The 26,338-nt window shown below is 40.0% G+C and overlaps 1 protein-coding gene across 1 annotated transcript in view; it reads left to right on the top strand.

Moving 5' to 3' along the window:
- nrxn2b (neurexin 2b) overlaps nucleotides 1-26,338 on the top strand; it is a 704,661-nt gene that overhangs the window by 229,023 nt on the left and 449,300 nt on the right. Inside the window, 1 exon segment of the mRNA XM_051943965.1 lies at nucleotides 3,328-3,345. Coding sequence (XP_051799925.1) covers nucleotides 3,328-3,345 — 18 coding nt within the window.

Genomic DNA, 26,338 nt, shown 5'->3' with positions numbered 1-26,338 from the left:
GAAGAAACACTAGGAATATGGAGAGAAGCAACCCCGTAGTTGTCGTAAGTGGCGGCATAAATAAATACAACTTCCTTTTTTTGTTTCGAAGGCATTCAATCAAGCATCCTAGCAAGCATTCAAATGAGCTGTTTTGTATAGAACCAGGACAGAAACTAGCTCATCTAGATATAATGCATTTAGGTGTTTTGATGTTTTTACTGAAAAAATCACGCTTTTCCTGCTGGGCATGGGAAAAAAGGTCTTCTTAGGAAAAGGTAAATTGTTACAGAAGGACTTATTGGAACACTAGCTATTCGTAATGATGTTTGCTACACTCTGCATTCCCTGCTATTAACGGTGAGAAAATACTTCTTATATCAGTATAGTCTAATTAAAGCTTAGAATACAGTTTAGACTCCCTGCCATGTTTCATACCTACTTTAACCCCAACTAAAATGTCAGTCCTTTGTTCACCATACATCTAAATTAAGAATGATGACGACTCCATCACAGAAAATTAAGAGCTATAGGAGTGTTTGGAAGCTCAAGTCTGCCATGATACGTGTGGTCTCTACAAGTGTATGTACACATTTGTTCACAACTGTCTATGCTATTTTTCCTTCCTAATAGGTATAAAGAAAACAAAACAAAACAAGAGAATGTCTGTGGGTGCTACAAATCTGAGAAAAAAATGAAAAAAATACAACAGAGCCTAGACTGGTTGATTTCACACTTATTGATTTCTGCCTGCTCTTTTGCTCAAATGTTTGTAGTTGTCTGCTGCTTTGTTTCTTTTATTATTGGGAAACTTCAATGTGGACTAGCATGGTATGTTGTTGTTCTACTTTACAGTGGGTGTGCATGTTGCACCTCATTCGTTCATGTGCGTCATGTTCTCTCGACACACCTCTTTCTCGGAGTGAGGGGTGTGGGGAGTGTGGTAGGAGATGGAAAGCAGATCGGCAGCAGACAGGGGTCACTGCCTCTGACTGAAAAGTGCAGGGGGTGATCAGTGGTCATTTTCCTGCCTTCTTTCTCATCAATGGGACTATGTTCACAAGAAGTTCCATGTGTAATGAAGGGTGTCACGCAATGCAGGGAGGGTGTGTAAAATGTGCTGACACAAACCACTCACCACACTTACCCCTTAGTATGTTCACTCCCTGGAATACTGTCATGAGTACCATACTGCTGCTGGCATCCAGCTGGGGTTATTTACTATACTACAGGGGTCATTGGAGACTTTATAGCTCTGCCTCTGAGTCCTATCAGCTCTCCAGAATGATGTATCCCCACTAAAACATGGCTATCCCACTTCTGTGTCTGACGCTGTGAAGATGGCTGCCATAACTTTATATTTGTACACAGCTGTCACGACATGATATTACAAGGGAGCACGCATTCTACTTTGTACATCTTTATTTCTCTTGTGGTGTGCTCGCTGTGGCCCGTGAGAGGTGGAAAGGCGTGATAGATGAGCTATGTTTGACCAACTATCTCTTCATTTGCTCCGTTTCGCTATCTTTCGCTCCCTTCCTACTTGTTTCTGTCGTTGGCAATACCTCGTGCGTGAGAGCGTGTTTGTTGATGTCAGAGCAAGCAGGGCAGCTGATACCACTCGGGAGCCGGCGATACCCTTGTCAGAATCCAGGATATTAACAAACAAGGCCTTGGAGACCGAATGGTATCGATTGTGTTCATTCCTCTGGCACCTTTTCTGCCGTTGCCTTCATCCACTTCTGTGGACGTTTAAGCTCTGTCTCAGCTCTTGTGCCTGGACTTCAGATCGAGAACAAGGCCAAGCACTGCAAGGCAAAGCGCCCTGTGTTCCATCTGTTCTGGCTGGGATTCGTCCTCTGCTCCATGTGTTTGTGCTGAAGAGGCTTCAGTTCAACACAGGCCTCAAATGGCAGCCATCTCACAAGTATGGATGTCAGCCTATCGTGGGCCACTTTGTTTATAACTGGCACTTTTATAAGAGAACCCAAACCAGCAGTTTATTGGGCTATAGCCTTTTCTACCCTAATATTATGTGTTTGAGTATGTTCACAAACCTTATCCTTGCATATTTTTAAGTAACCAGATGTATTTAAAGGTCATAAACCAAAGGGATGAAAAATAGTGTTCCTCTTTCAAATGCTAAGGGATAATTGTGAATCTGTCGTCGTGTTCAGCAGATGACTAACAAGACGGCATACAAGTCCAAGGCAGTGGTTTAGATGTCTTCAGTTTTTTTTGCAAACAGTGCAGAAATCCTGTGTGTGAAGCTCAACTTTCCTGAAAAACAGGTTTTTGCTTTTCACAAGTTAATTGGATGTTTCACTCCCTCCTGAATTAAACACCAACTGTATACTCTGCACATTTGCTTCAATACTTATCACCTGCCAACCAATACAGCAGCTTCAGTTTTTAATTGGGAATTTGACCCTACAGCATGATCAATATTTCAGATGGAATTTATGCATGTTTTTTTTTTTTCTTTTTGAATCATCTATTGAGCATTGGAAGCACTCCAAGAGCAGTGGTGTGATTGGGTGGTCTTTAGAATTTCTTTTCTAGTTTCATTTTTCTTCCCTTCACTCTTATTTTGTGTGTCACGCTATTTACGACGGACTGTGTGCGGTGTAAAGTCTAATTAACCATCACAGGTTGGTGGGCTATGTCATTCTTTCAGCGGGTAATGAGAAATCGAACCCTGCTTTGTGATGTTACACCCAATAACTCTATTAAAAGTTACTATGTATGTACTTTTCTGACTGAATTGTTGATTTCTTAATATAACTGATTGTCTTCTTTTCTTGCCTTGAGTTCTTTTATGATAGCTATTATTCCTTTTGGTGAGGTTCCTTTTGTTTAAAAGAAAGCTACTTAATTGTATAATTTGCTGTTTTCAAAGTCACAAATGCATGGTAAACGGAGCCAGGGCGATTTTTTTTTTTTTTTTAATGAACTCCAGAACACAGTGGTTTTTAATGAGTTTGCGTCCTAGGATGAGTTATTTGCAGAGGAGAGGAAAGTGAATGTCAAGAAGTTAGCTGTTGCCTACAACGTTCTCTTTTGACCTTAACGACTCATTTTATGAAGAAAATATGAATGCTGCCTTCTGAACATCCCTGCTAGTTGTTTTCTTCCACCATCTCAATTAGCAGCTCTGTGTTGCGGCTTATGCGTGGAACAGTGCTCTTGTAGACATCTAATGCTAATTGCGTTCTGACTTGTCTTTTCTCTCCTGTGCTCTTATCTCATTTTGCCCTGACTATCTTTTCCATGAGCGAGTGTAAAGAGTCATTTTGCTTTGCTCTTTGAACTGATCCATGTTTTCTTCTCGTTTTTCTTCCATTTCAGGTGACACATCTCAAGTTGGTAAGTCAACTTTCTTTCTATAGTTTATCACACCTTTCCATATTCTCTCATGTACGCACACCCTACCCAACCTACTGTGATTATGCAGTGCAGTTAGGTATATGTGAACATTTACATGCATGCAAACGAACCACCAGTTATACCTTTTAATTTACGTCAGGTCCATTACACACCAGCTGAATTCTGGTGTGCAATAAGGAATAAAACTTTGCCTTTAAAAGCTAATTGTTGAATACAAATCCCTGCAGTTCTCCCTTCTCCTACTTTCATTCTTTATGCATTGCAGCTATTTGATTTTGTTTGCTACATTGCCCTCCAGCTGTTTGTACTGTATATTGAAGGGAATTCCCAGAAAAAAAGGTGAAAAAATAACGTCTTAATTCCTCTTTTAGAAGTCTAATAAAGTGCACTGCTTTCCAATGTTTTTAAAGGTTTCATTTAATGACTAGCCAGTTTGGGAACCCCAGCATAATTCTGTTTGAATAACACTCGGCTGCATTTACTTCCTTACGATGATCTTGGTTCAGTGAGTTGTTCCTCTGTCCTTTTTTAAGCTGTGAAAGTGATTTATGTGGGGACTCAGGTTCTGATGTATGGATTTAAGCGAGAGATGACTCCTGCTGTGCTTATATGGTTATACGGCTTTCATCCATTCATTATTTGTTCATTTGCCTTAAGTGGTTGAGTGCTTTCCTTGTTCTAACGGTACTGGTAGCAGTTCTGAGGTACAGTACCTAATCTTCCAAATATTAATGGCCCACTTTCTTTTATCTACATCTGCATCTTTTAAAACGGTCTTTCCTTTCATACAACCTTTAAGAGGTGCATTTGGAGTTATGGACAAGTTCTATTTATTGTTTGGTTATGTACTCGGCCTTAAGTGCCCCAGACTATTAAGGAATTTATTAAAAGACAGACAGAGGCTTTATTTGTAAATATGCTGACATGTCACAGTGCACTAGCTTTTCTATCTGCATATCATTTGGAATCAGTGAGTGGAAAACATGAACAAGGGAAAGACTGGGATATGAAGATGAGAGCAGCAATGGACAGACTAATGGGATGTATCAACACCTCACTCAAACTGTAGGAAAATGAGAATTTAAAACTCTTGCTCACAGCACTTTGTAGCAGCAAACTATTGCTATAGTGATGTGTCAGTGTTATCGCTCGCCTCCCAATAATTAGCTTTGTTTCGCTGCAGTACCCAATATGCATTGTAAACTTGCAACAGTAATCTACAGTACAGCAGAATGTGTAGCATGTAATGAGAAAAAAAACATGCAGTTATTCCCACAAAGTGATGATAAAAAGGTTTTTAAGCAATCCCATGGCTCATATTTTCCCCTGTGAGTTCAGCACTGTGATAATTCAGCCATGTCTCCTGATCTTAATACATAAATAGTTATTCATGTGTGTGTGTGTGCTTGTCAAGGTTTGTCCAGTGAGTGTTTGGCCCAGAGATCTAATGTTGTCTGAATACTAATGTGGCATTTTGTCTGACTGCGGCAGCTTATAAACTGGGTGGGGACTGACATCTTGATCCCCGGGGTGTTGGGGAGACTGAGGACAAATATTCAAACGACACGCCCATTCCTTACCACCCAGCAAGAATCACGATCCAAAGAGAGGATGGAATAAAAGCTAATTAAAATTTGATCTGGGAGGCCAGGGCAAATTGAGTTTCATCTTCATTAAAACCATCGGGCAAAGAGGAGAGATAATTCATTTTTGCTTTTGAGATACAAGCTCTTTCTGCACTGGTCTGCACATTTAACATGGCTTTGGTTTTTGTAGACCTCTGAGGTCTAACCGAGAGGAAGCTGGTCATCAAACAGTTTCTAAGTAGCTCATTTTCTAAATATGTTGCCGGGTATGGTTTTTGTTCTCCATGCACTGTCGCATGCATTAATTATTGAGCAAAACAGTGTCACTGCAATTCAGACATATTGGTTTAATCATGTTCTTCCTACGGACTAGTAAGGCAGGAGTCATAAATATGTTTCTTATTATAAAATGGTAAATGGTTGTATTTATGTAGCGCTTTTATCCAAAGCACTTTATATGATATGTCACATTTACCCATTCACACACTGATGGCGGAAGCTACCATGCAAGGCGCTAACCCACCAGGAACAATTAGGGGTTCGGTGTCTTGCTCAGGGACACCTCAACATGAGCATGACGGGCCGAGGATCGAACCGGCAACCTTCCAGTTACAAGACGGCCACTCTACCCACTGAGCCATGCCGCCCAATGTAATATAATTACATTAGTAGTTAGTTATTGAATGCAAAGTCGCATTTTGCTCTGAGGCAGTCGGTCACAAGTTGAGACGATGGTGCTATTCATTTAGTTTACTGGTTCAAACATAGTACTGTGCCTAATTTTTCCATCAAATTTCGTCAAAAATGGTTAAATTAGGAGCAACCCAATAGCCAAGTGCTTTGAGTATGTACCACCCGGGTGCAAATGCTTTCAAGAAATAAACTCATAAATTCATCCACGGCCTACCTTGAAGTTAACTGCATGTCATTCCCCATTGTCTGTCTCCAATGTAATAAAGCTGAAAATGCCAAACAAAAAGCTTTGCATTTCAAGGGAAGAATCATTTGAACATACTGGCCACACACAAATCATCCACCTGAGATTTTGTCAAAATTCAGTTTATGCTGTTAGACCCGCATGGACAGACTGCAGCATCCAATCAGTTTTGGCAAAATATTATTATTGCTGGAAGTTCATGTTTCTGTTTTTCTAGACAGTCCAGTTTTTCTTTTCACTGCCAGGCTTATGAGACAGGTAGTGGCAGAGATAATTGTTGTGCCTTAGATGTAGAGGCAGGGAGGCTGACTACAAGCGGAGATCCTTATCCTAATGCTGAATTTCATTCCGACTCCAAAAAATGGCATTGGCAGAGGCACAGACATCTTTCTGTGTACATCTCTCTGTCTGTCTCTTTCAAGCCTTGTTCTCCACAGATCAGATGATTAGCATCTCTCTTTCCCTTTTTCCCCCTCTCTTCCCTTTGAATGCCAACCTCGGGCTAGTCAGAGCCAGCAGAAGCCTCTTCATGCTGATGCTGCAATGGGATTGGCCTGCTTACCACATGGTCCCAAGAACGCTCAATGAGCCTCACATCCACAATTTGGAAGGAAAAAAAAGGGATTGAAGCTCTGTGTCATGTGAAAGATGGCACTTAGAAGAACATATTGTTTTTTTTTTCCTCGTGCTATAAAACGTTGAATAGAGAAGCTCATAAATGTGTTAATATATGGAGTGATTCTGATTTTATGCCTCCCCTGTGGAATATACGTGTTATATTGACAATATAGTTGGATGTCAAGTTAAGACTTTAAGTTATTGTCAACCACAAATATGCTAGAGAACTTATAGATGCAGATATTCAAATTAAATTACAGCATTATCAGGGTAATGAAACGGTATCCATGGGTAGAAATTGGTGTTAGTGCTGTGCTACATTTATCAGCTTCAGCTAACTCTTCTGAACTTTTCTTTCCTTTCATACCACCTACCTTGATCATCAAAACGCTGCCACTAAGGGACTGTGATGCTCGATTGCACCTATCTGGCAATGTAGCAATATATATAAAACACAAATGTTGGAACCAACACATTATTCCTGGAAATGCAACCGGTATTTAAGAGGTTTATTTCCTGCCTTCTGATAAACAGCACAGCCGTGGAACAGCGCAACATAACGGGCAATCCACGATATAAAAGCCCAGCCTGTGACCACATTTACATACTAGAGCAGGATGGTAATGAGATAGCTACCTGAGATAATTACTACTCAAGGCGTCCGGCTCTCATCCCTTACCACAGGGAACCAGTTTAACTCACTACAATTAAACAGCCACTCATTTGCTCCATTTGAGGCCCCATTTATGCCATTTTATGCTTCACTGTGTCTTAATACAGTGGTGACTTAAACAATGGGAGCATGGAGCAGTGAATTTGGAGGGATGCATGGGTATATAGATTTGTAGACCGGAAAATGACAGACATGGAGGAGTGATATTAATTTCAAGATTAATAGAACACACTGTCGACATATGCATGCCTGCTACTCGATTTCAAAGGATGACTTTCCATTGGCACTGATCTACAGCTCACATTTAAACTTGAATCTTCTCTATTCCAGCTGGGTAACTTTTACAAGTGATTGTAAAATGCCTTTTTTCCCCTTATGATAGACCCGTTTCCAATTTAGAACTGGTTCCAAAAATCCAATTTCAAAGGATTCATGAAGACTTTTTAACTTTGATTCTGCATTTTGGCTCCCAAACAAATTTCACTCATGTTAATTTCAAATACAGTGTGTATTGGAAACACCTACTGTGTATGTCCATTAGTCATGCATCTTCCTATCTCCTCATGCTTACTGGCTCAACCAGTAACGCATGCATAAAGTTGTCTATGCACTGTAGACTGTTATTTGGTGTAAAACACAGTCACATTATTAATTTGTATAATTATGAAGTGTTTCTTTCCCTTGATAGACAAAGATGTTCAGTGGTGAAGGAAGTCCACAGATCTTTTACCAATGTAAAAGCCCTGATGAAGTATAAATACAATTTTAAGTACGCGGTGCAGGAAAAAACAACAGAACTGCAGCTAACGATTATTTAGGAATAATCTGTTAATTGATGGATTTAGTTTGTAATGAAACTATCCAGAAATCTCATAGTGACACCTTTACAATGCTTATTTTGCCCAACAAATAGTCAGAACTTTGAAATTAGAAATAACATTAATAACAATATAATGACTTTTTAAAAAAATCAACAGAAAAATAAACTAATCCAGGCATTTGTGAAGATGTAACCATGAATTCTTTATGCTTAAAAAATTAAACCCAAAATAGTTGCCAGTGAATCACACTTGATAATTGTTATGAATCAGAATACCAAAGCTGACTCCTGTAGTATACTTGTCATTTAAAACTGTGAGTGAATACTTTGTCTTGCTTGTTTCCTACAAACATTTTTGAAGCAGATGTTATCGCCTTCAAAATTTATTTTTAATGTGTTTTATTCTTCTCAGTTTTTGTTTGTCTAACCACATCTTTCTGACAGAATCTGGATTAGGCTTTAGTTGTTCAGCTCATTGACGTCTAGGTAGCCAGACCTGAATCTGTTGTGATTCCTCACAACAGATGTTATTTAGAGGTGGGTAAAGAATAGCACATTTCACCCTTCCTCGTAGTATATAAAACCATAACTATCTGACTGTATACTCTGTCTGATTGTGGTGTGGCTTAGAAATGCCATTATTCCCACTAATGACAATAAATTGTAACTTGTAAGATGTTTATGTTGCTGATGGGGACTCTGTGAGTGCTCTGCTAACATTCTGCTTTTTTTTTTTTTGGAGGCTGGAGAAGTCCCTGACATGGCAATCACTCAAACCTACTGCCATTATATTTCATCCTTGTCCTGTCTCAAACAAATAAATTAAACTGTAATATCTTGACTGCTGAGGAATTGCATTGGATTGTTATAAATGATGGCGCGTTGATAGTTTGTGATCGTTGAGCTTAGTATATTCAGCCGAGCCGGGTGAGACTACACACTAGGAATAAGAGATGGAGAGCACTGCTCGATGTGCATTGGTGCCAGCGTGTGAAGATTAACGGCGTCCGCTTCCATTAGTCTCACAGTAATTGTTAAGACAGCAATGAACAGTCCATAGCTCTAATCCTCAAAGCAAAGAGAAGTTGCACAGACCACCAACGTTCGGATTCCATTTCCCTCACTCAAAAAATGTGACTTAATCTTTCCATCTTGCTCAGAGATCACAGCGCGGAGGCGACTCACTTCCTGTATTTACTAATTAGCTAGAATTTGATCAGACTTCTTAAAAGACTTTTTCAATCAGTGCAAGCTTTGTGGAACTAAAGATAATGAATTTATGACGGAGGGGGCGTTTGTATGCGAGCCCGGAGATCCGTTCGCCTGCATAGGGGACTGACATACTTCATAATGTATTTCCCCCTCGTGGGAAATGAGTGTTAGCTTAGGAGAGAGTTAGTTTTACGGAGAAGAACTATGGGAATTACACTATGCATAAATTAAAGGATAAAAGAAAACAATTTGTGTGAAGGGGGCAAGCTTGGTACGTAATGCACTTTTTTGTTTATGGTGCATACAGTATGCACACTTTTGTAACACGTTTGCTGGATTGGGAGTTAGCAGGAATATTGACGGGGAAAGAAAAGATAATTTGTGCTTCCATTTTTAGCTAACTTTGCAGGTAATCCTCTTTGTCCTGCCTTGTGCCGAAACTTGATGCTTCTGTTCATATTTCCTCCTTGGATCAATTCACATGATGTCCTTTGCCGTTTATGTTGAGCCCAAGGCTGAACTTCATTACGATGCTCTGCAGGTTCATTGCTGGTCTATTAAGTTGATTTAACTCCAGGAGGGGGTTAAGAAAGAGCTAGCATGCAAGAAAGAAAAGACTCGGAGAATAAAGGGCAGAGTAATGTGATTATATTATGGGAGCAGCAGGGGTGTTAGCTAAGTATAGGACCAGGCCATTGCTGTAGATGGGCCTCAGTGCCCTGTAGCTCTACAGCTTAGAGGGTGCGTTCATTAATAGCCGCAGCTTATTACCAACAGCTGGTGTTGGGTACTGCCCAAGGCCAATTGCATACATTATCACACACCATAACGCATGCACCTTTACTCTTATGACTTCAACTTGGCTACATTCATTCCCTCATTTGACGACATTCACTCTTTCTGGATATGGTGCTCTGTGTGCACGTATGGCACCGTGAGTTAGCTCAGTCGTTGCTGTGTTGCTGTTTATTTCCTGTCGATAAAATTAGACTTTCTGTTTTTTGGTGTGTTTTATGGGGCGGGAAGCTGCACGCATGGGGCGACCAAATAGCTTAGTGGTTAGGGTGCATACCACATGGGCACGAATGCCTTCAAGCAGTGAGTCCCCAGTTCCTGCCTGGCCTGGACCTTTACTGCATGTCATTCGCCTGCTCTCTTTCCCACATTGCCAGTCTCTTCCCGCTGTAAATATCAAATAAAAGCAAAACTTCTCGAGGAATACTAATATTTGTTGCTAAGAGGATTAGCTGTGAAGTACGTTGTAAGTAGAACAACAAACTTTGTGGTATCCTTTCTCTCAAATAAAATGGAAGACATTAAGTTAACTTTTTCTCATACTTGGACATGGACCTAGTCTTACAAATAACTTTTTACTGTACAACCATGAAGTTCCCCTTTGCAGACATTGGAATCGCTTTCAGCATATGTTCCCCAATCCAACCCTCTAAAGTTTAAGCTTGTTTCATTTTTCATACACACACACACCTTGCCTGTGTTGCTTCAGGGTCATGACAGTGTGAGTGTGGTTCTAAGGAGGCGATGACAGTCAGTCAGCAGCAAACGGTCCGCTCCTGCAGACTCTAATCGACTGTGTGCACACACCTCTGAACTCTACACAGCAGCACTTTGTAGAGATGAATGTGTCTGAGACGGGGGGGAGATCATGTCCATTTGTTTCTCAGCTTTGCAGAAATGTGACTTAATTGAGCTCTGTGCTAATATTATGACTCAGCTGTTGATGAGTGACATGAAAAGAAAAGTGATGCAAATTAAATGGTGACACAAGAGGCAGAGTTGTGACAAACAGCAAAATTAAAAGCGGCACAATTACGAAGAGCTGCACTGACTGTGTGGAAGTGTCTTCTGGTTCCTTACCTAATATATTACATTATCAAAAGTAATGCAGGGTGTTGATCATTAATAATTATGAAATATGTCTAAACTTCCCAGGCTTATTTAATGGGGAAGCTTTAATGAGATGTAGCCCTCGCAGTGGCGTTCATAAATCACACATACTGTATCGGTAGGCTGTCGTGGAAAGTGATGTCTCAATTATCATCAAGTGTCACATTGCAATCAGTAATGATGTATAATTAAAACTTCTACCCTGTTTTACTCCATATAGAAAAAAAAATACATGTCAGTGCTTCACAAAGTACAGAGGCAAGAAATGTTGTTCTGTGTTAGATTGCTGCCCGGTCTCACCAAGAAATGTGTAATGGCCAGATCAATAATAAAAAAAATGGATGAACAAACAGCGAAATAACAACTTGATGTCACATTTCTGCAGGCTGTATTGTAAAAGTAATACGTTCTTGTTCTGTGGACCAATGACTTAAGCAGAAATGTGTCAAAGTACTGAGCATTTAAAACACTGACTTCTGTACTCTGATTCCAGTGTTAACACTCCATGTTGGTATATTTGTGTGTTTTTTGTATATACGGGGAAAAAAAAAACAATGCAGGAATGCAGATAGGTCATCCATCATTACGACAGACACTAAGCCTAAGGCACGTTCAGCTGCTTCACAAACACACTCTTCCAGTTCCTCTGTCTTGCATTACGTGAGCTATAAGTCTGGTGTCAGATTTTATTTTGCCACAACAGAGATCTGATCTAACCTCTGCTAATGTTAATGTAAAAAAATCAGCTTCGGTTCTGCTCAGACAGAATTGAAAAAAACTGTTTCTGTCACAAGGAGAAAAAGTGACTGACTGTAAAATGAGCTGTGAAAAAGATAAGTTTCTCACAGTGTAGCATTTCAAACATGTACTGTATCATATATCAAATAAGTGAAACCTTCATGTTATCAATGTCAACAAAAAGGACAATGTGTTGGGACTCTTTTCATTTGTTATCCACACAACATATTTGTCAAAATTATGTTAGTTTTTTGACTGATCTCACTCCCATTCGTAGTCGCTGCATTATTTGAAGTTGCTCATGTGATTCCCAGCTGTGTTAAAATGCAGACCTCGGCAACAACACGCCCCATCCTCACCCACCTCCTGTGTAAGTCCTACTCCGCTGGGGCCCCACGGGTCCCGGTACGCTCCAGCCACTGTGTATCTGTTAGCAATAACTGCTCTGTGGTTCCCAGGCCACGGTCAGCAGCAGCCCACAGCCGGCTGATCGATAGGGAACCCAATAGGAGGGATGAGGTCCATGAATCAACCTGTCTGGATATGAACCAACACACACATACACGCTCATGGCACATAGCAGGAGAAGAGCTAAAGCACTCTACATACATAAGTGGTATGTGCACTGTAGATGATCCCTGCATAGACTAAATGATACATACAAAGGAAATGTTTTGTCCTCAATTAAAGTTAAAGGCTTAGGTGATCTTCACTTAAGAAACTATAGCGAATATGCTGTTACATCATATTAGGTCTTTTATGGATTTTCTTTTAGCAATTAAACATTCTATAATCTAGTATTTTTTAAATACAGGGTATTTTCTGTCATCCCACATAAATTGTTTCTTTGGTCTTTTGCGATGGCTGCAGCTTCCACTTCAAAGAATCTCATTAGAGACTTTAGTGCAGTTTGTGTTTGTGGTAGGTCTTTTCATTCAGGATTAAAATGAAAGAACCAAAGAGCATCTTTCAGAAGTATGCTAAGTGGATGCAACTATGTCCTGCAGTGCGTTTGAGTAGTAAATCTGTCCAATCTATACAATACATGCTGTGTTTCATGGTGTTGTGAGACTGTGCAATGATCTTTTTTAATTTAACCATTTACAGTTGTGCCTGTGTGGTTGTTGGGTCAGTTAAAACATATGAGGTTTGAAGTGTTTTAACAGATGTGCAATAACTCCACAGGGGTGAATGTGCATGTTTAGGATGTTGGAGATGCTGTTTCTGCAGCAGCTCAACCATTTTAGCAGTTTTAGTCATCCAAATGGTTTTATACCACTTACTTTTTAACTCCCAAGTGTAATATTTGAGAGAGCAATGTGCCGGGGACAATGTCGTCTTGTAAGTATTGAAAATTCTTTGTACTGCCATTGTCCTTTCTGTTGGGCAGAGAAGTGAAACATTGTAAAAGTTGCATTGTGTACTTAAGAAAAAAAAGAGAAGAAATAACTACTTTTTACAGTTTGTAAGCACTGTACAGCCTATCTCTTTTACCCCATATGACAAGACACAGTAGGTTTTTAAAAAGTCTGTATTTCTCAATCTCAGCAGCCATGTTTATGTTTCATCCTCTGTCGTAAACCAGCGCAAAAGAACTCCGCAGCCACCGGTACAAGGGCCAGGAGCATCGTTGTTAGTATGACTGTGGCCGCTGCAATGCCGCTCTGCTTTTTATGATTGACTTGCTAGCATTGATAGCACCCTGGTTTCCAGGCTTGTGGTCTCACACAGGGTGTGAATGTTTGCTGGATGGATGTTTGGATGTCAGTGGCTGGCACAGGATGTCATCACAGCTGCTCCCTTTTTTCTATGTAACTCTATGTCTCTCACTGGATCGTGCACAGTTTGCAGGATGCTGTCCAGTAAAAGTACCTAAAGTGATGCACCAGCTTTATGGGGGAGAAAGGCACAAGATGTAGACATCAAATCCATGCACTCATTTCCAAGCTCGTTGCATGTGACTGGTATAGCAAACACTGACTACATTTTTATGTTAACATGAAATTTGGTGTTATGTGGCTTGTCTTTTGTGTGCAGGAGTTGATTGTTGATTGACATTGGGGTTAATGAATACATGTAATAAACTTCATCTAGAGTGGATTGTGTAATAGTAATTACTGCTAAGTGATGGTAACTACTTTCATTTTCTCAAACTCGAGAAATTATATGAAAGAATGAAAACTGTAGGCCCACTAAAGCTAATTAAAAATGTTTTTAAAGGTAATTATACTCCAGTATGGACACAGTTGAAGATTACCGTGGACGGATATTTTTTGCTATTATACTACTTTAGTAGTCTGCGTGGAGGATTTAATTAATGCATACATGTGTAGTAGATTGTATCTACGCATGTATTCCACACATACAGACTACTATCAAGCATGCACACTATTGCTCTTGTAGCACTGACACAGATTCCAAGTTGCATGCAGACATGTTAAGGGGTTTGCAGATTTGAGGCAGTGACAGAATGACAGACCCATGTGTTGTTGTATGATTTCCGACAGATAAGTCCCAATAAATTTACAGCGGTGGATTTGCAGTAGGGTCACAATCAGGTGATCGTCAGCAGGCAGCTGATGTCACGTTCACTTGTTGTCATAGTTACAGTGATGCCGTACCACTATCTCGCAGTAATACAGAAATCTTTAACAAATCCATGAATCCAGACTATAAGCTGCATCCCTGCCAAAATCTAATCATTTGCTCCTTGTGTCATTTCTGACCTTCCCTGAAAATTTTAGCCAAATCCATTAGTTTGTTTTTGAGTAATGTTGCACACAGATAAACAAACAGATAAACATACAGCGATCATCACATAACTCTGCCTCGTTCCTTGGTGAAGTGAAAATCCAAGTGATTCGGTGGCAAATGTCTTCTGCTGGTGTCCCTACTGTCATTTCTTTACAAAATTTACCTTGATACATGTGATTAATGATCTTTTCTTAAACATTACCAAGTAATTTTGGCACCTAAACCTAAGCAAATATCAAGTAAAAACAGGAACTGAGCCACAAAATAGCACAAAATGAAGCGAAAAAAAGTCACCCGAGTTCAAATCCTGTGACTTGTGCTGCCTCCACCCTTTCAACATCATCACAACTCTGTTAAAACAGAAAAACGTCAGCATGTCTATTGGCATCGAGTATTGATGTGGGTGGCACAGACACCAAAGGACACCTTGTTTGTATCTTTTAAATGCCAGACACTGCAGTTTTTGACACCCTTGAAACAGAGAACACGTTGAACTAGATTATGTAAACCTGTAAACCTACCTTGGATGGTGACTTGCAAAATCAAAAAATAAAGTCAAGCAAATAAAGAAAAAACACACAAAGGCAGAAACAAAAACATGTCTATGCATTTTGTTGAGCATGGAAAATATTAAAGATATGAGTTAGGACTTCTGCCTTCATGAGATTGAATGTAAGTGCTCCATCCTCAGAAAATGGAGGTCAGAATGTCGGAGGGCACAGATCCTTTGACAGCTTTGCTTCTTTCATTACTACAAGGCCAAATTGAACCATTATTTAAAATAAATTGCATCACTGCTTCCCCAACTCGTTCACCTCCTCCTCGGTAGTCCTGCAGTGTTTCTGTCGAGTAAAGCACCCGGTGAGCTGGTACTCTGAGTTGATAAATGGGGGAACCGGTAGACCCATAGTGTTATCAGTGCTACTAAGGCCTGCAAAACTAAGAAGAACACAGGATTTGCTCTGGGGTAGGACAAAACCAGGATATGAGGCTAAGGTTGATCTATGGCTGCACACTCACAATAGGATTCACGTTGTAAAGGCCTCAGTGAACATTGTTGGAGCAAGAGGGCCAATAGCTGCGAGTGTGTCTGTTTATTAAGGTGGGGTCGGCTTGTAATTTATGTCTGTGGATTTCTGCACCATCTAAATGTCCTCGTGCAGTTTGATATGAATCACTCACACAAAATTTTGTGTACTGCATTGAGTGCAGTGGGAGAAGAAGTATATTTTACTCCGCAGCCTAGATGATTGAGTTTTTACTAGAACCCTGTGTGTGTGTGTGTGTGTGTGTGTGTGTGTGTGTGTGTGTGTGTGTGTGTGTGTGTGTGTGTGTGTGTGTGTGTGTGTGTGTGTGTGTGTGTGTGTGTGTGTGTGTGTGTGTGTGTGTGTGTGTGTGTGTGTGTGTGTGTGTGAAGATTGATAGATGGGCTTGTTAAAAAAAGGCATGCGGCTGTGAAACGACCGACCAATTAAATCCAATCTGTTCCAGAGGACATATGACATCATAAAAGTGCATCATCCTGCCAGTGCCTACACCTACACGATGCTCAGACACTGGAACACAGTGTATGTATTTCTAATGCAACAACAGTTGGTGGTTTCCATAGAATGTTTGCTCATTGTGCTAAAAATATGTAACCGACTTAAACAATCGTCGTGCTACTTTCACTTGATTGCCCTCTACTCTCCCACGTTTGCTTTTACTCTTATGACCTGTGTGTGAAGTTAAAATAGAATTGTGGAATATTTGACCCAAGTTTGTCATTCACAGTGGGGGAAGAAGATTAAATATAGTCCAATATTCAGCAGTTGGGATCCTGTTTTTTTTTCCTTTACATGCTTCGCAGTTACATGAAATGTATGCAGTACGAAATGCATTATTTCACCATTTTCATCCATCATTGCTGCTCTCACATTTGCTGTTGTATTGTTTTCTTTACCTGAAAACATCTTTCCCAGTCACATCCTCCTCACACCTACTGCCTTAAATAACAGACAAAACACTGCATAACAAGCCTCAGTGATGCAACATAAGACCTTCAGTCACAACAAAATCCAAAAGACATCAGACTACATCACTAACAGGCGTCGCCTTCGTCATTTCTGTCTTCCGTTCCCTCTCATTTGACCGTAAAGCTTGCATTCCGTTGCTGAGAGGTAATTAATGTAGACGAGACGGTTATGCAATGCTTCTCCTCTTCTCAGCTTCATTGTGTCCCTTCTCCCCGTTTTCAAGGCTGCTATGTCACTGCAGATAACGTGGGCTGTGCTTTTAAAAAACAGATTGCGTTACAGTTTTTCAAAATCTGTCTTTGCGAGACAGTTTTATTTCTCTTTATATGTGGGTAACCTTCCACGCTGCAGTATCAAGTTGTGGACAGTGAGGAAAATATTCAATATCCAATCTTTCCCGGCCAGCGTGGCTTAACTTTATTTCATAAACTTCGATTCATGTGTGGGGATTGCCATTTTATCAAGTCACAGCCAAGATGTGATTGCAGCGATACTTTGAGTTAGTATCGCTGCAATCTGTCTCTTAATTATTGTCACACTTTGATGCAGTCACAGTGATTTATCCAGCTCTGTGGTCAGGGATAAATTGTGTTTTCTTAATGGTAGAAGGTGAAGGAGAAATGCAATTAGAGGAATGCGGTTGTCTACCCTGTAATAAACACAGTGGTGGCATCGCCTGTCTCACAAATGCACACATACAGCCTCACACAAAAGCACTAACACATTTCCTCCCGTCTCTGTAGTTATCCTATTATTTCATACTTTGCGCCGCTTTTTCCTTTCACATGTCTCCTAATTAGCACTTGCTTGTGGGGAGGAAGACAATAAAACACACATGCACACTCAGAAGCTTTATTTACCCTTTGTCACATGGGAGAATAAGCCATATGGTGGGCTGTGGATGCTATAAAACACCAAACATGACAATTAAATTAAAATGTGTGTGTGGTTAACAGCCTGCAAGAACAGCAGCAGTAGCTTAAGACGCTGACTGTGAGATATGAGTAAGTCCCATACCGTCTTTCACAGCTCAAGAAATAGGATGCCACCTTATTATGGGCGTGAAGAATCTACTTATATGACAATTTCATATTTTCAAGAAATGTTTTCCAATGAAATCTTCATCAGTCTCAAGAGACGCGAGGAATCCGCACAAGTGCTGTGTTTGTGTGGGGCTGAAGAGTTGAATGATACCCGAGTCTTGGCTTTGAATAAATATAACATCGTGTGAAACCCCTGTGCAGCACTCAGGAGCTCGAATTAAAGTGGATTTAAGGGATGTGAGGGTTGGAGGAGAGTGAGGGTTTATAACTCTGATTGCCATGCCCACTACTCATAATGAGACGCATTACAGAGCTGATGTTGTAAGATTAAGGTGACTTAAGAGACATGAGCAGCCTTACAGATCAGAAGAGTGAAAGAGAGCAGGGAACAGAGAGAAAAAAAAACATTAAGGAAGAGAGAGAAAAGTGTGAGTGGTTAGTGAAGGAAGAGGCTGAAATGAAAAGATAGAAATGAGAGAGGAAAGAAGGGAGCCAAGAAAAAAATGGATTTTGGCGCTGGAGGAAAGGAGGGGCAAGAGAAAGAAAGCAGACAGTGGGGACAATAAAACAGACAAAAGGAAATATCTGCATTCCTGTCAGAGTATGAGAACGGCAGAGAAGCTCTCAGTTATTAAAGCGTTGACAGCCTCTGACAGCGATATAGCTCCATTTTGCTCTGGCCCCATCACTGAATGACTGGAATTCAAAACAGGCTGGGATGTCATGTAGAAAGCTGACAGGTGTTTGTGTCCAGTTACCGTTGGTATTTCCAGTAATAGAAAAAAAAATAAATAAAGAAATCCTCCATCCATTCCCGCAGCCCACTTGTTTGATTTGACAATCCAAGTCTTGTTGATTTTTTTTTTTTGATATGCTCTCTGATTTTTATGACTGCCAGCTGCTTGAAAAAAATAGGATACACGATGTAAATTCCAACATTGACTGCAGTTCCAGTGCTTCAACATTTATATTTAAAACATATAAACCGTATTATCTGACCAAACAAAAAAACAAACCCAATGTATAGATGTCAACAAACTTCATGCTTCCTTGCTGCTGTTATGTCGCTTAATCAGGCTAGGATCCGGTTTAAAAACAGATGGAGGACATAGTGTTGCCTTTTCAAGCTGCTTTTTCATGCCGTTATGCTTCCATGCTTTTTCTGCATTGGTTAACAGTTTCTTGTTTTTCAAGATTTCCACCTAGACAGAAGTTTGATTTAGTTTAAATCACTTTCAACCAAATTTTTTTGTCCCCATGATCCTAGTAGTAGTTGTGTCCTGCAAGAACACAGTGTCCACTACAATTAATAGTAAAAACAAAGCAGAGGAGAAGCTTCAAAAGAGCTGCTGAGTGTGGGCTAACATTTGAAAATGAATACAAATAAAAGGACAAAGAGATACTTAAAAGGTACAGAGTTTTCGAATTGTAATTTAAAAATCCCATTTGTACATGAGCAATTATACAAATTATTTCCACCTGTGTTTTTATTCAACTAAACACACATTATTCAGGCCTTTGTCTTAGAAAATAAAAACACAATATCCTTTTGCACTTCTGTAGGCTTTTGTCTGCAATTTCTCTGTTCACTCTTTGTATTTTCAGTTTCCTTGTTTTCAACTATACAATGCACAGAGGTGGTTGCAGTTGACCTCTACTGTGCTTCGTGGCCTTAAGAATGAATTTTTTTCCAAGGACACTGTGCCATCGACAGGCACCCTTTGATGAATGGACCAAGGACTGCTCTGATTCACAGGGACCTCCGTGACAAACAGCCTTTACTGTGTAACATGGTTTAATGGGCAAAAGAGTGGACGACCCTCCATACCCAGCATCCTCATCATGCATTGCCGTGTGGGCTCTGGTGTGTGATTGTGAACATGAGTGTTGCTGGTGTGTATTTGTGTGTTCATTAAGGGTGTTATAGTTGTGTGGATGGTGACAAGACAGTTACATTTGCACCTGTATAGCTGCATTGTCAGTGTCTCTGACTAGAACTGGACATTTTTCTGGGATTTTTGCCCCATGGAGACTGATGTCGTTACTCCCAGATGTCTACAATGTAATTTAGTCTGTAGCTTCTGCACAGTTTCCATGGATTTGAAGTCATTGAAGTGCAGCATAGAGAGACGGGAATGCATGTTGATTTTCACTAGAGTGCAGTCTCACTTAAATGTGAATGATAGGGTATTTGCCTTTACGATGCAAGACACCATTTAAGCTGAACAAATTTCCTTTGGTCCAATCTGACCAACTAGTTTGCTCCCAACATTCATCAGGTTCTTGTTATTTGACAACGTGTCGTCCACTTTTCCATGCTGAACCATGCAGTTTGACACAGGCTATAGATCCAAAACTGGGAAATTTTAGGTGTTCACAGTTCATTTTATAACTGCATTTATGCAGTAAATAAAAATCAAAGGTGTACTCAATTTAGTTACACTTTTTAATGTTTTGGGTTCTGCACATGAGGAAATACTACTACTACTTGACAAGCAATAATGCAATCATTGAGAGGTGATACAAATTTAAATCATTTGACATTTAGGTGTTCCTGTGTAGTGATGTACTCATTTCAGAGAGCTTCCAACAGTGCCTGCAGTATCAGTGGAAATACAGTGTCACAGAAGTCTGAAGGTGAAAATACTGACATCGGGTTTTTTTGCATTATTGCAGGGGGTAGATTGGACATTCCAAAGATGGATATCCTTTGCTTCATGACATTTGTTTTGCAGCAAAATGTTGAGGCACCATAAACACCATCAGTGTCAGATAGCATCACCGCTGAAGCTAATCAGGCTACACTGAGCAAGATTTGACAGTTAGCTGCTCCTGATGGTGGCAAGCAGCGCTTTCATTATTCACCAGGACAACATGCTCCTGAAGAGTGGGTGGTATTGCAGGTTTTTTTTTTTTTCTTATAATGCTGCCAGCTTGACTTTCTTTCTTTCTCACTGGCGTGTCACATTTATATTAGAACTGAACAACTGTATGCAAATCATGCATAAAAATGGTGAGAAAATGTACAATTTTAGTTCTCAGGGTCTGAAATAATTGTTCAGTATTCACAATTACTTAAATGATGGAGAATATTTTTTCCTCATGTGTCCAAGTATTTGTTCGTATGACATACGCTGACACAGATGAGCAGTTTTTTTTTTTTCTGCAGTAATGCGGATTTTAAACGGTTTCAAAAAATCTATATTTTCTAAATGACCTCAACCATACATTTGTGCATCTCTTTAATGTTGATGGGAATCCAGATACAGTTTGAATATAATTCTAATAATTTCTTGGATATGAATAAAGTTTTATTTAATCTTAAATGTAGTAAGAATTCAAAACAATCTATACATTTTTCCTGTCATGAGAATCACAATGTTTAGAGCATTTCAGAGCCTCTGAGTTGTAAAGTGATCTGTAATATCTGGTTTTCTTTTTAAGAGCTTTGGTTACCGCTGTGGTTTGTTGCTTATTTGTATTCACACTGTTGAGAAAAGAACACACTTTGAATAGATTTGTAATGAATATATATAAGGACACTCTAAAGGACAAACTATTGTCACTCTAAACAGTCTCCCACCTCTTTGTTTCTGTGTAATCACCATTGTAAAGAGGCTATAATCAGCCTGGCCAGAGTAAGGCTGAATATGAACCCTCTGCTGTGATTAAGAAGAACATGTCAGCCTCCGAGCTGATGGGAGGGCCACATATTTGTTTTTGTTTTCCCATAAACAAGTTGTATGTCAAAAGTGCTGGCATAGGGATTTCCCCATCAGACATCCAATGTAGAAGTATAGACACAAAGAAACACAAAAGGAAACAGAACGCGGATATGTTGTGGCTTTTCCAAAAAAAAAAAAAAAAAAAAGCAAATAATGGAAATAATGAGCTGCAAAGCTACAGAACGGCGTGCTGCTGGTCGTAATCTCACTCATTCTCGGAGAAAATCCACCACCGCGCCAGTTTTACCTTTGCCTTTATTCATTAACAACGCTTTGACAGGAACATCAAAGCATACAATACAAATATGTACTGTTACACAAATAATTTGACAAAGCTAAGGAGGCAACCAAATACAGAATTACAGGCTTTAGTTTTGTAGTTTTCTGTTTTCTTTGCAGCAACATGACTATAATATTCAGAGAGTACTGTAGATTTTGATGGGGTCTCTGTCTATTGCTGTTTCTTTTTGCTGTGTGCCTATTACATATTCATATTCAAAATACAGAATTCAATTTCACCACAACTGCAAACTCCATATTGCAAATACATTTGAACTGCATTTATTTGTTTTTGTACTTCATACTTGGGTACACCTATAGTGTCAGTCATCTATAAGGAAACTAATCAATCCTGCCTAAATCCATCCTGTTGGATTCTAAAGCAAATATTGACTTTAGGCAGCTGTGGTTGAGAAGCTTTAGAATCACTAACCTCTTCAAAACACCCACGTTGTCTTAGCTCACCTTTAAACTGTTTTCGGAGTCTTTATCTTACACACTGATGCTGTAACGTGCATGAGACAGAGACAGACAATTACTCGATTAATCGATAGCTGCAGCCATAAAGTATTCAATAATGTTCTTCAAGTATTCACACTCTCACTCCCTGAGTTGTTCACAGCAAGGCCACCTCAGATGGAATCTGTCGCTGTCATCCACACAAAGCTCCCCCGTGTTTGATGCAGCATTACAAGTCCAGCAGCGCTGTTCACTGTCCAAAAGGTTTTTAATTATGTTAGGGAGCCACAGGCTTTTATGTACAACAGGACTTCTGACAATACGGCTGTGATTGTGATTTCGAACAAACAATAGCGCTGTGATTTGAGCCACTTGGCCAGTGATTGCTCCCAGAGCAGACTTTCTGACTTCTGACAGGGGATGGCGTCGACACCCTCCTCATGAACCGCTCCATACTGAGGTTGGCAGTGTTTCTCTGTGGGTGGTGTGCTGTTTACGTTTTTCATTCTCTTTGACTCCCTTCATGTTCCTTCTTCCTTCCAGGAAATGCCTTTGTAACCCTTTCAATTTTTGATCCAGAGCCAAGTGTTTGAGCTCTATATGCTGCTGCCTTTATCTGTATACGTGTAATTCCTGGGGCTAATAACAGCACTGCTACATCTTATTGAGAAATAACACATTTTGTGATCACAAGCTTCTGTAAGAAGTGAGTGCAACTTTTGATTCACGACAGCACAGGGATTAGAAGTAAGTTTTGAAGCAAAGTAATCTCAGCACCTGCCACACTAAATGCTGAGCCACTGAAACTTGATCAACAACCGTATTAACCCCCCGCAGATTGTATTATGCTCAATTTGCATCATGAAGCTGTAAAATTACATTTCCAACTTTATTTTTTAGGAAATTAAACAATCAAACTATCACTTTGAATACTAGCAATATATAAAAAAAACATCCCCTGCAATGCGGTCACAGTGAAGGACAAGGAGGTCTGATGGGCGTGTAAGCTTTGGGTTAGAGGAAGCCGACAGATGAAACGCGTCCAGGACTGAGAGCTCACTCTCTGGTCATTGACCACCACCACACTGATTCCACCTGCAGCAGGTGGTGCGACCTGAACACTTGATACACACTCAGCCAGGCAGAGTGATAGATGACTGTTGGCCCTCTTTGTTATGATGAGAACAGGCTAGTATGACTGCATGCGCTCACAAATGGCATCTCATCAGGGACACGATGCCCTGTCTCACACCTAACAGCTGCCCCGTTGGCTCAGTGTGCTCCCCTCTTCAGCAGTCCTTTTTTTTTTTTTTTTTTTTCCAGCCATTTCTAATCTGTTCAAGTCCACAAGTGGAAGCGAAGAGTGTTGACTCCATAACGACTTTTCCAATGTCCTCATTGATTTGTTGAGACCTGACCAAGCTTATCTCAGTCCCTGTTCTCATGGCACAAACACAGACATTCCATCCGATTGGGTTTGTTGCAAAATGCAGTCACAGTCTGAGCTGGAGAAACAAAAGTGTTTGCACAGCCATCAGCGTGCTCATGCATGCTCGTGAGCATGCGTGTGTTGAAGTCCCTAGCCTAATGAGGCTTCTCTTCAAGCTTTTCTGATATCAAAACACACCAATACACTGCAAGACAGATGCACTTGATAAATCTGTGCGACTACCTTGCCAAATTTAAGGCATGAATGTAACTTGGCACTGAAACAATGAGGATTCACAACTTTTTTCATATTACCACAGTTGTTTTACACTGTTTTCTTTTAACATCTCAATATTTTTTGTCTTTAAAGACAGTGTTATTATTTACACCGTATGTATGATTGTCTTTAAAAAGCTCGATAGAAAGACGAAATGTTAGATGTTCTATTGATCCTGAAGGAAATTTAGGCCTTTGTAGCTTATACAAGACAAACAGAAACTAATAACACCAGAAAAATATGCTGTTGTTACACAATGATAGTCACAAAGAAAAAAGAAGGCGCCGCTTTGTTCACAAAAAAGTGATTAAGAAAGACAGTTTAATTAAAGTTGGACATTTGGTAGGTGAAAAGAAAAGATTCATCATCTCCATCAATTAACTGGCAAAGAGAGCTCAGGCACAGAATAGACTATGAATGTGTAGTTTTCATTTTATTTTCTCAAACGTACTCCCTGTTGCATGGCAATACGGCAAAAATAAGTTTCAATTTGTGTGGAATTTTATTCTGAACTATTTTCTTGTCATTTGTCCATCAACACACCACATGAATATGCCAAGGCTGTTTTATCCAGAATACTTCACATATCATTGTATATGCAAATACTTTGGAAGAATATGCACCTTTTGGCTTATTCTATTAGCATTTAAACCTTCAGTCAAAACATAATAGATGCTCCCCAGATAAAGCTTTTGTATTTCCCACAAATTTGCAAGTATTTAAATGAAAAGCTAAAAACCAAACCTACCGGCGTCAGGAATTTGCCAAGCAAAATGATGACATGAGGCGTGTATTATGGATGGGGTTAAGTGAATAATAAAACTGCAGGTAGGGAGCTTGTGTGGGTGGACAGATGGATAAGGAGAGAGAAGTGGAAAGAGAGCGAGAGAGAGGAGAGGTGAGGTGGCAGCTTTGCGTTGGAGGAGGAGAGGATGGCAGCAGGGTGAAGCAGCTTTCTTCTCTTAGAAGGGTTGAAGAGGAGGGTAGGAGAGCAACAAAAGGACTGCAGGTGGGCAGGAGAGCATACTCACTATTTGATTCAATTAACACCACATGCAAGAACCAAGAGGGCTGCTGCTTGGCTCTTTGTACAGCAACACATAGCTTCTGACTTTGCTTTTCACTAAAGCTTGGACTGTTAGTCAGTAAATCTGATAAAACCAGAGGCTTATGACTCTGATTCGATTACCATGCCTTTATTGTGTTTTCATTTACGTCTGAATGCATTGACACCGATCAGCCACAATATTAAAACTGATTAATTGAATGGCGTCTCATTATAATGCGCTGCCTTGCTGCTTTCCATGTGACATGTGGATGTTACTTAGACACATACAACCATAAACTGTAAATAAAGATGGACGTAGCATCTGGCTCCAGAATTGAAGCCAACCCGGAAGTGTCAAAAACTTGCAATATCCCGCCGTCCGCTAGGGTTGGCTCCAAAAAGCTTTTGCTCCATAGACCCCAATTCATTTTTGGAAAAAATAAAATTTGATAGACTGATGTTCTACAGCTCAGGATTTTTTTCCCGTTAGTTTTCATGGTCAAAATGAGAGATCAGGTGGCCGATCTTAAAATAAATCAATATTGAATTTTAAATAAATCGTTAAAGTTGGTGGAGCCAGGGGGCGTGGCTATACTTGATTGACAGTCCCATTGACTGGTCCCGCCCCGAGTTGCTCTCCGGTCCACCCTGTTTGATGAGGCTTTTTACGTCACTGGCTCCAAAAAATCCAAAATGGCGACCAGGAAGTAGCAAAATCCGGGCTCCATTTTCTCTGCGTTGAAACCAACGGGTGACGTCACGGTTAGTTCACGCCTGCATACAACCCATCTAAACAATATACTCATGGTAACAGCAATCTTCCTGCCACACTACAAAAACTGCTTAAGAATTGGTGTACTCTAAACCTAATTAAACCCATGAGTCACCCTGATTAATACAGCCTCCAACAACTTTAAATAAATGATCTTAATATTTTTTTTCATTTTTTATATTGAAATGCGTGGGGGGAAAAATGGTTAAATACTATAAATCCGTGGTCTTGTCATCACATTGTAAAAGCATTCGTGTTAATCCTCAGTATATGTGCAAAGAAGACACCCGTGAAGAGAAATACAGCACACACAGTGGATGATACCCTACACAAGAATTTTGATTGGCCACTCTCTTCAGTATGCCTGTGATTATGATGCATAATGCCCAAATATGCTCTCACGAAACTGCTTTGTGTCCAGCCATGCTACATTCGAAGCTCTGAATATGCATAGCTATTGTGTATTAATGATCTGCCAAGTGAAGTTGTCTGGAGAAATACATTTAAAAATATTTAGATGAATGCAGTCGTCATACCCCAGCCTGGAGCAGGAAGCAGTTTTTTTTTATTATTTTGAATTTTGCTCTCTTTACAAGTCTAACGAAAAGTCAAAATGAGACACCCTCTTTTCTGTGACCCAGCAGTAAAAAAAGCACCCAACGCTGTTCTAATGCAGGAAGTAT

The sequence above is a fragment of the Acanthochromis polyacanthus genome, chromosome 23, assembly GCF_021347895.1.
Source record: "Acanthochromis polyacanthus isolate Apoly-LR-REF ecotype Palm Island chromosome 23, KAUST_Apoly_ChrSc, whole genome shotgun sequence".
Classification (NCBI taxonomy): domain Eukaryota; kingdom Metazoa; phylum Chordata; class Actinopteri; family Pomacentridae; genus Acanthochromis; species Acanthochromis polyacanthus.
Note: the sequence above shows the minus strand (reverse complement) of the source record. Positions and strands in the feature narration are given on the sequence as shown.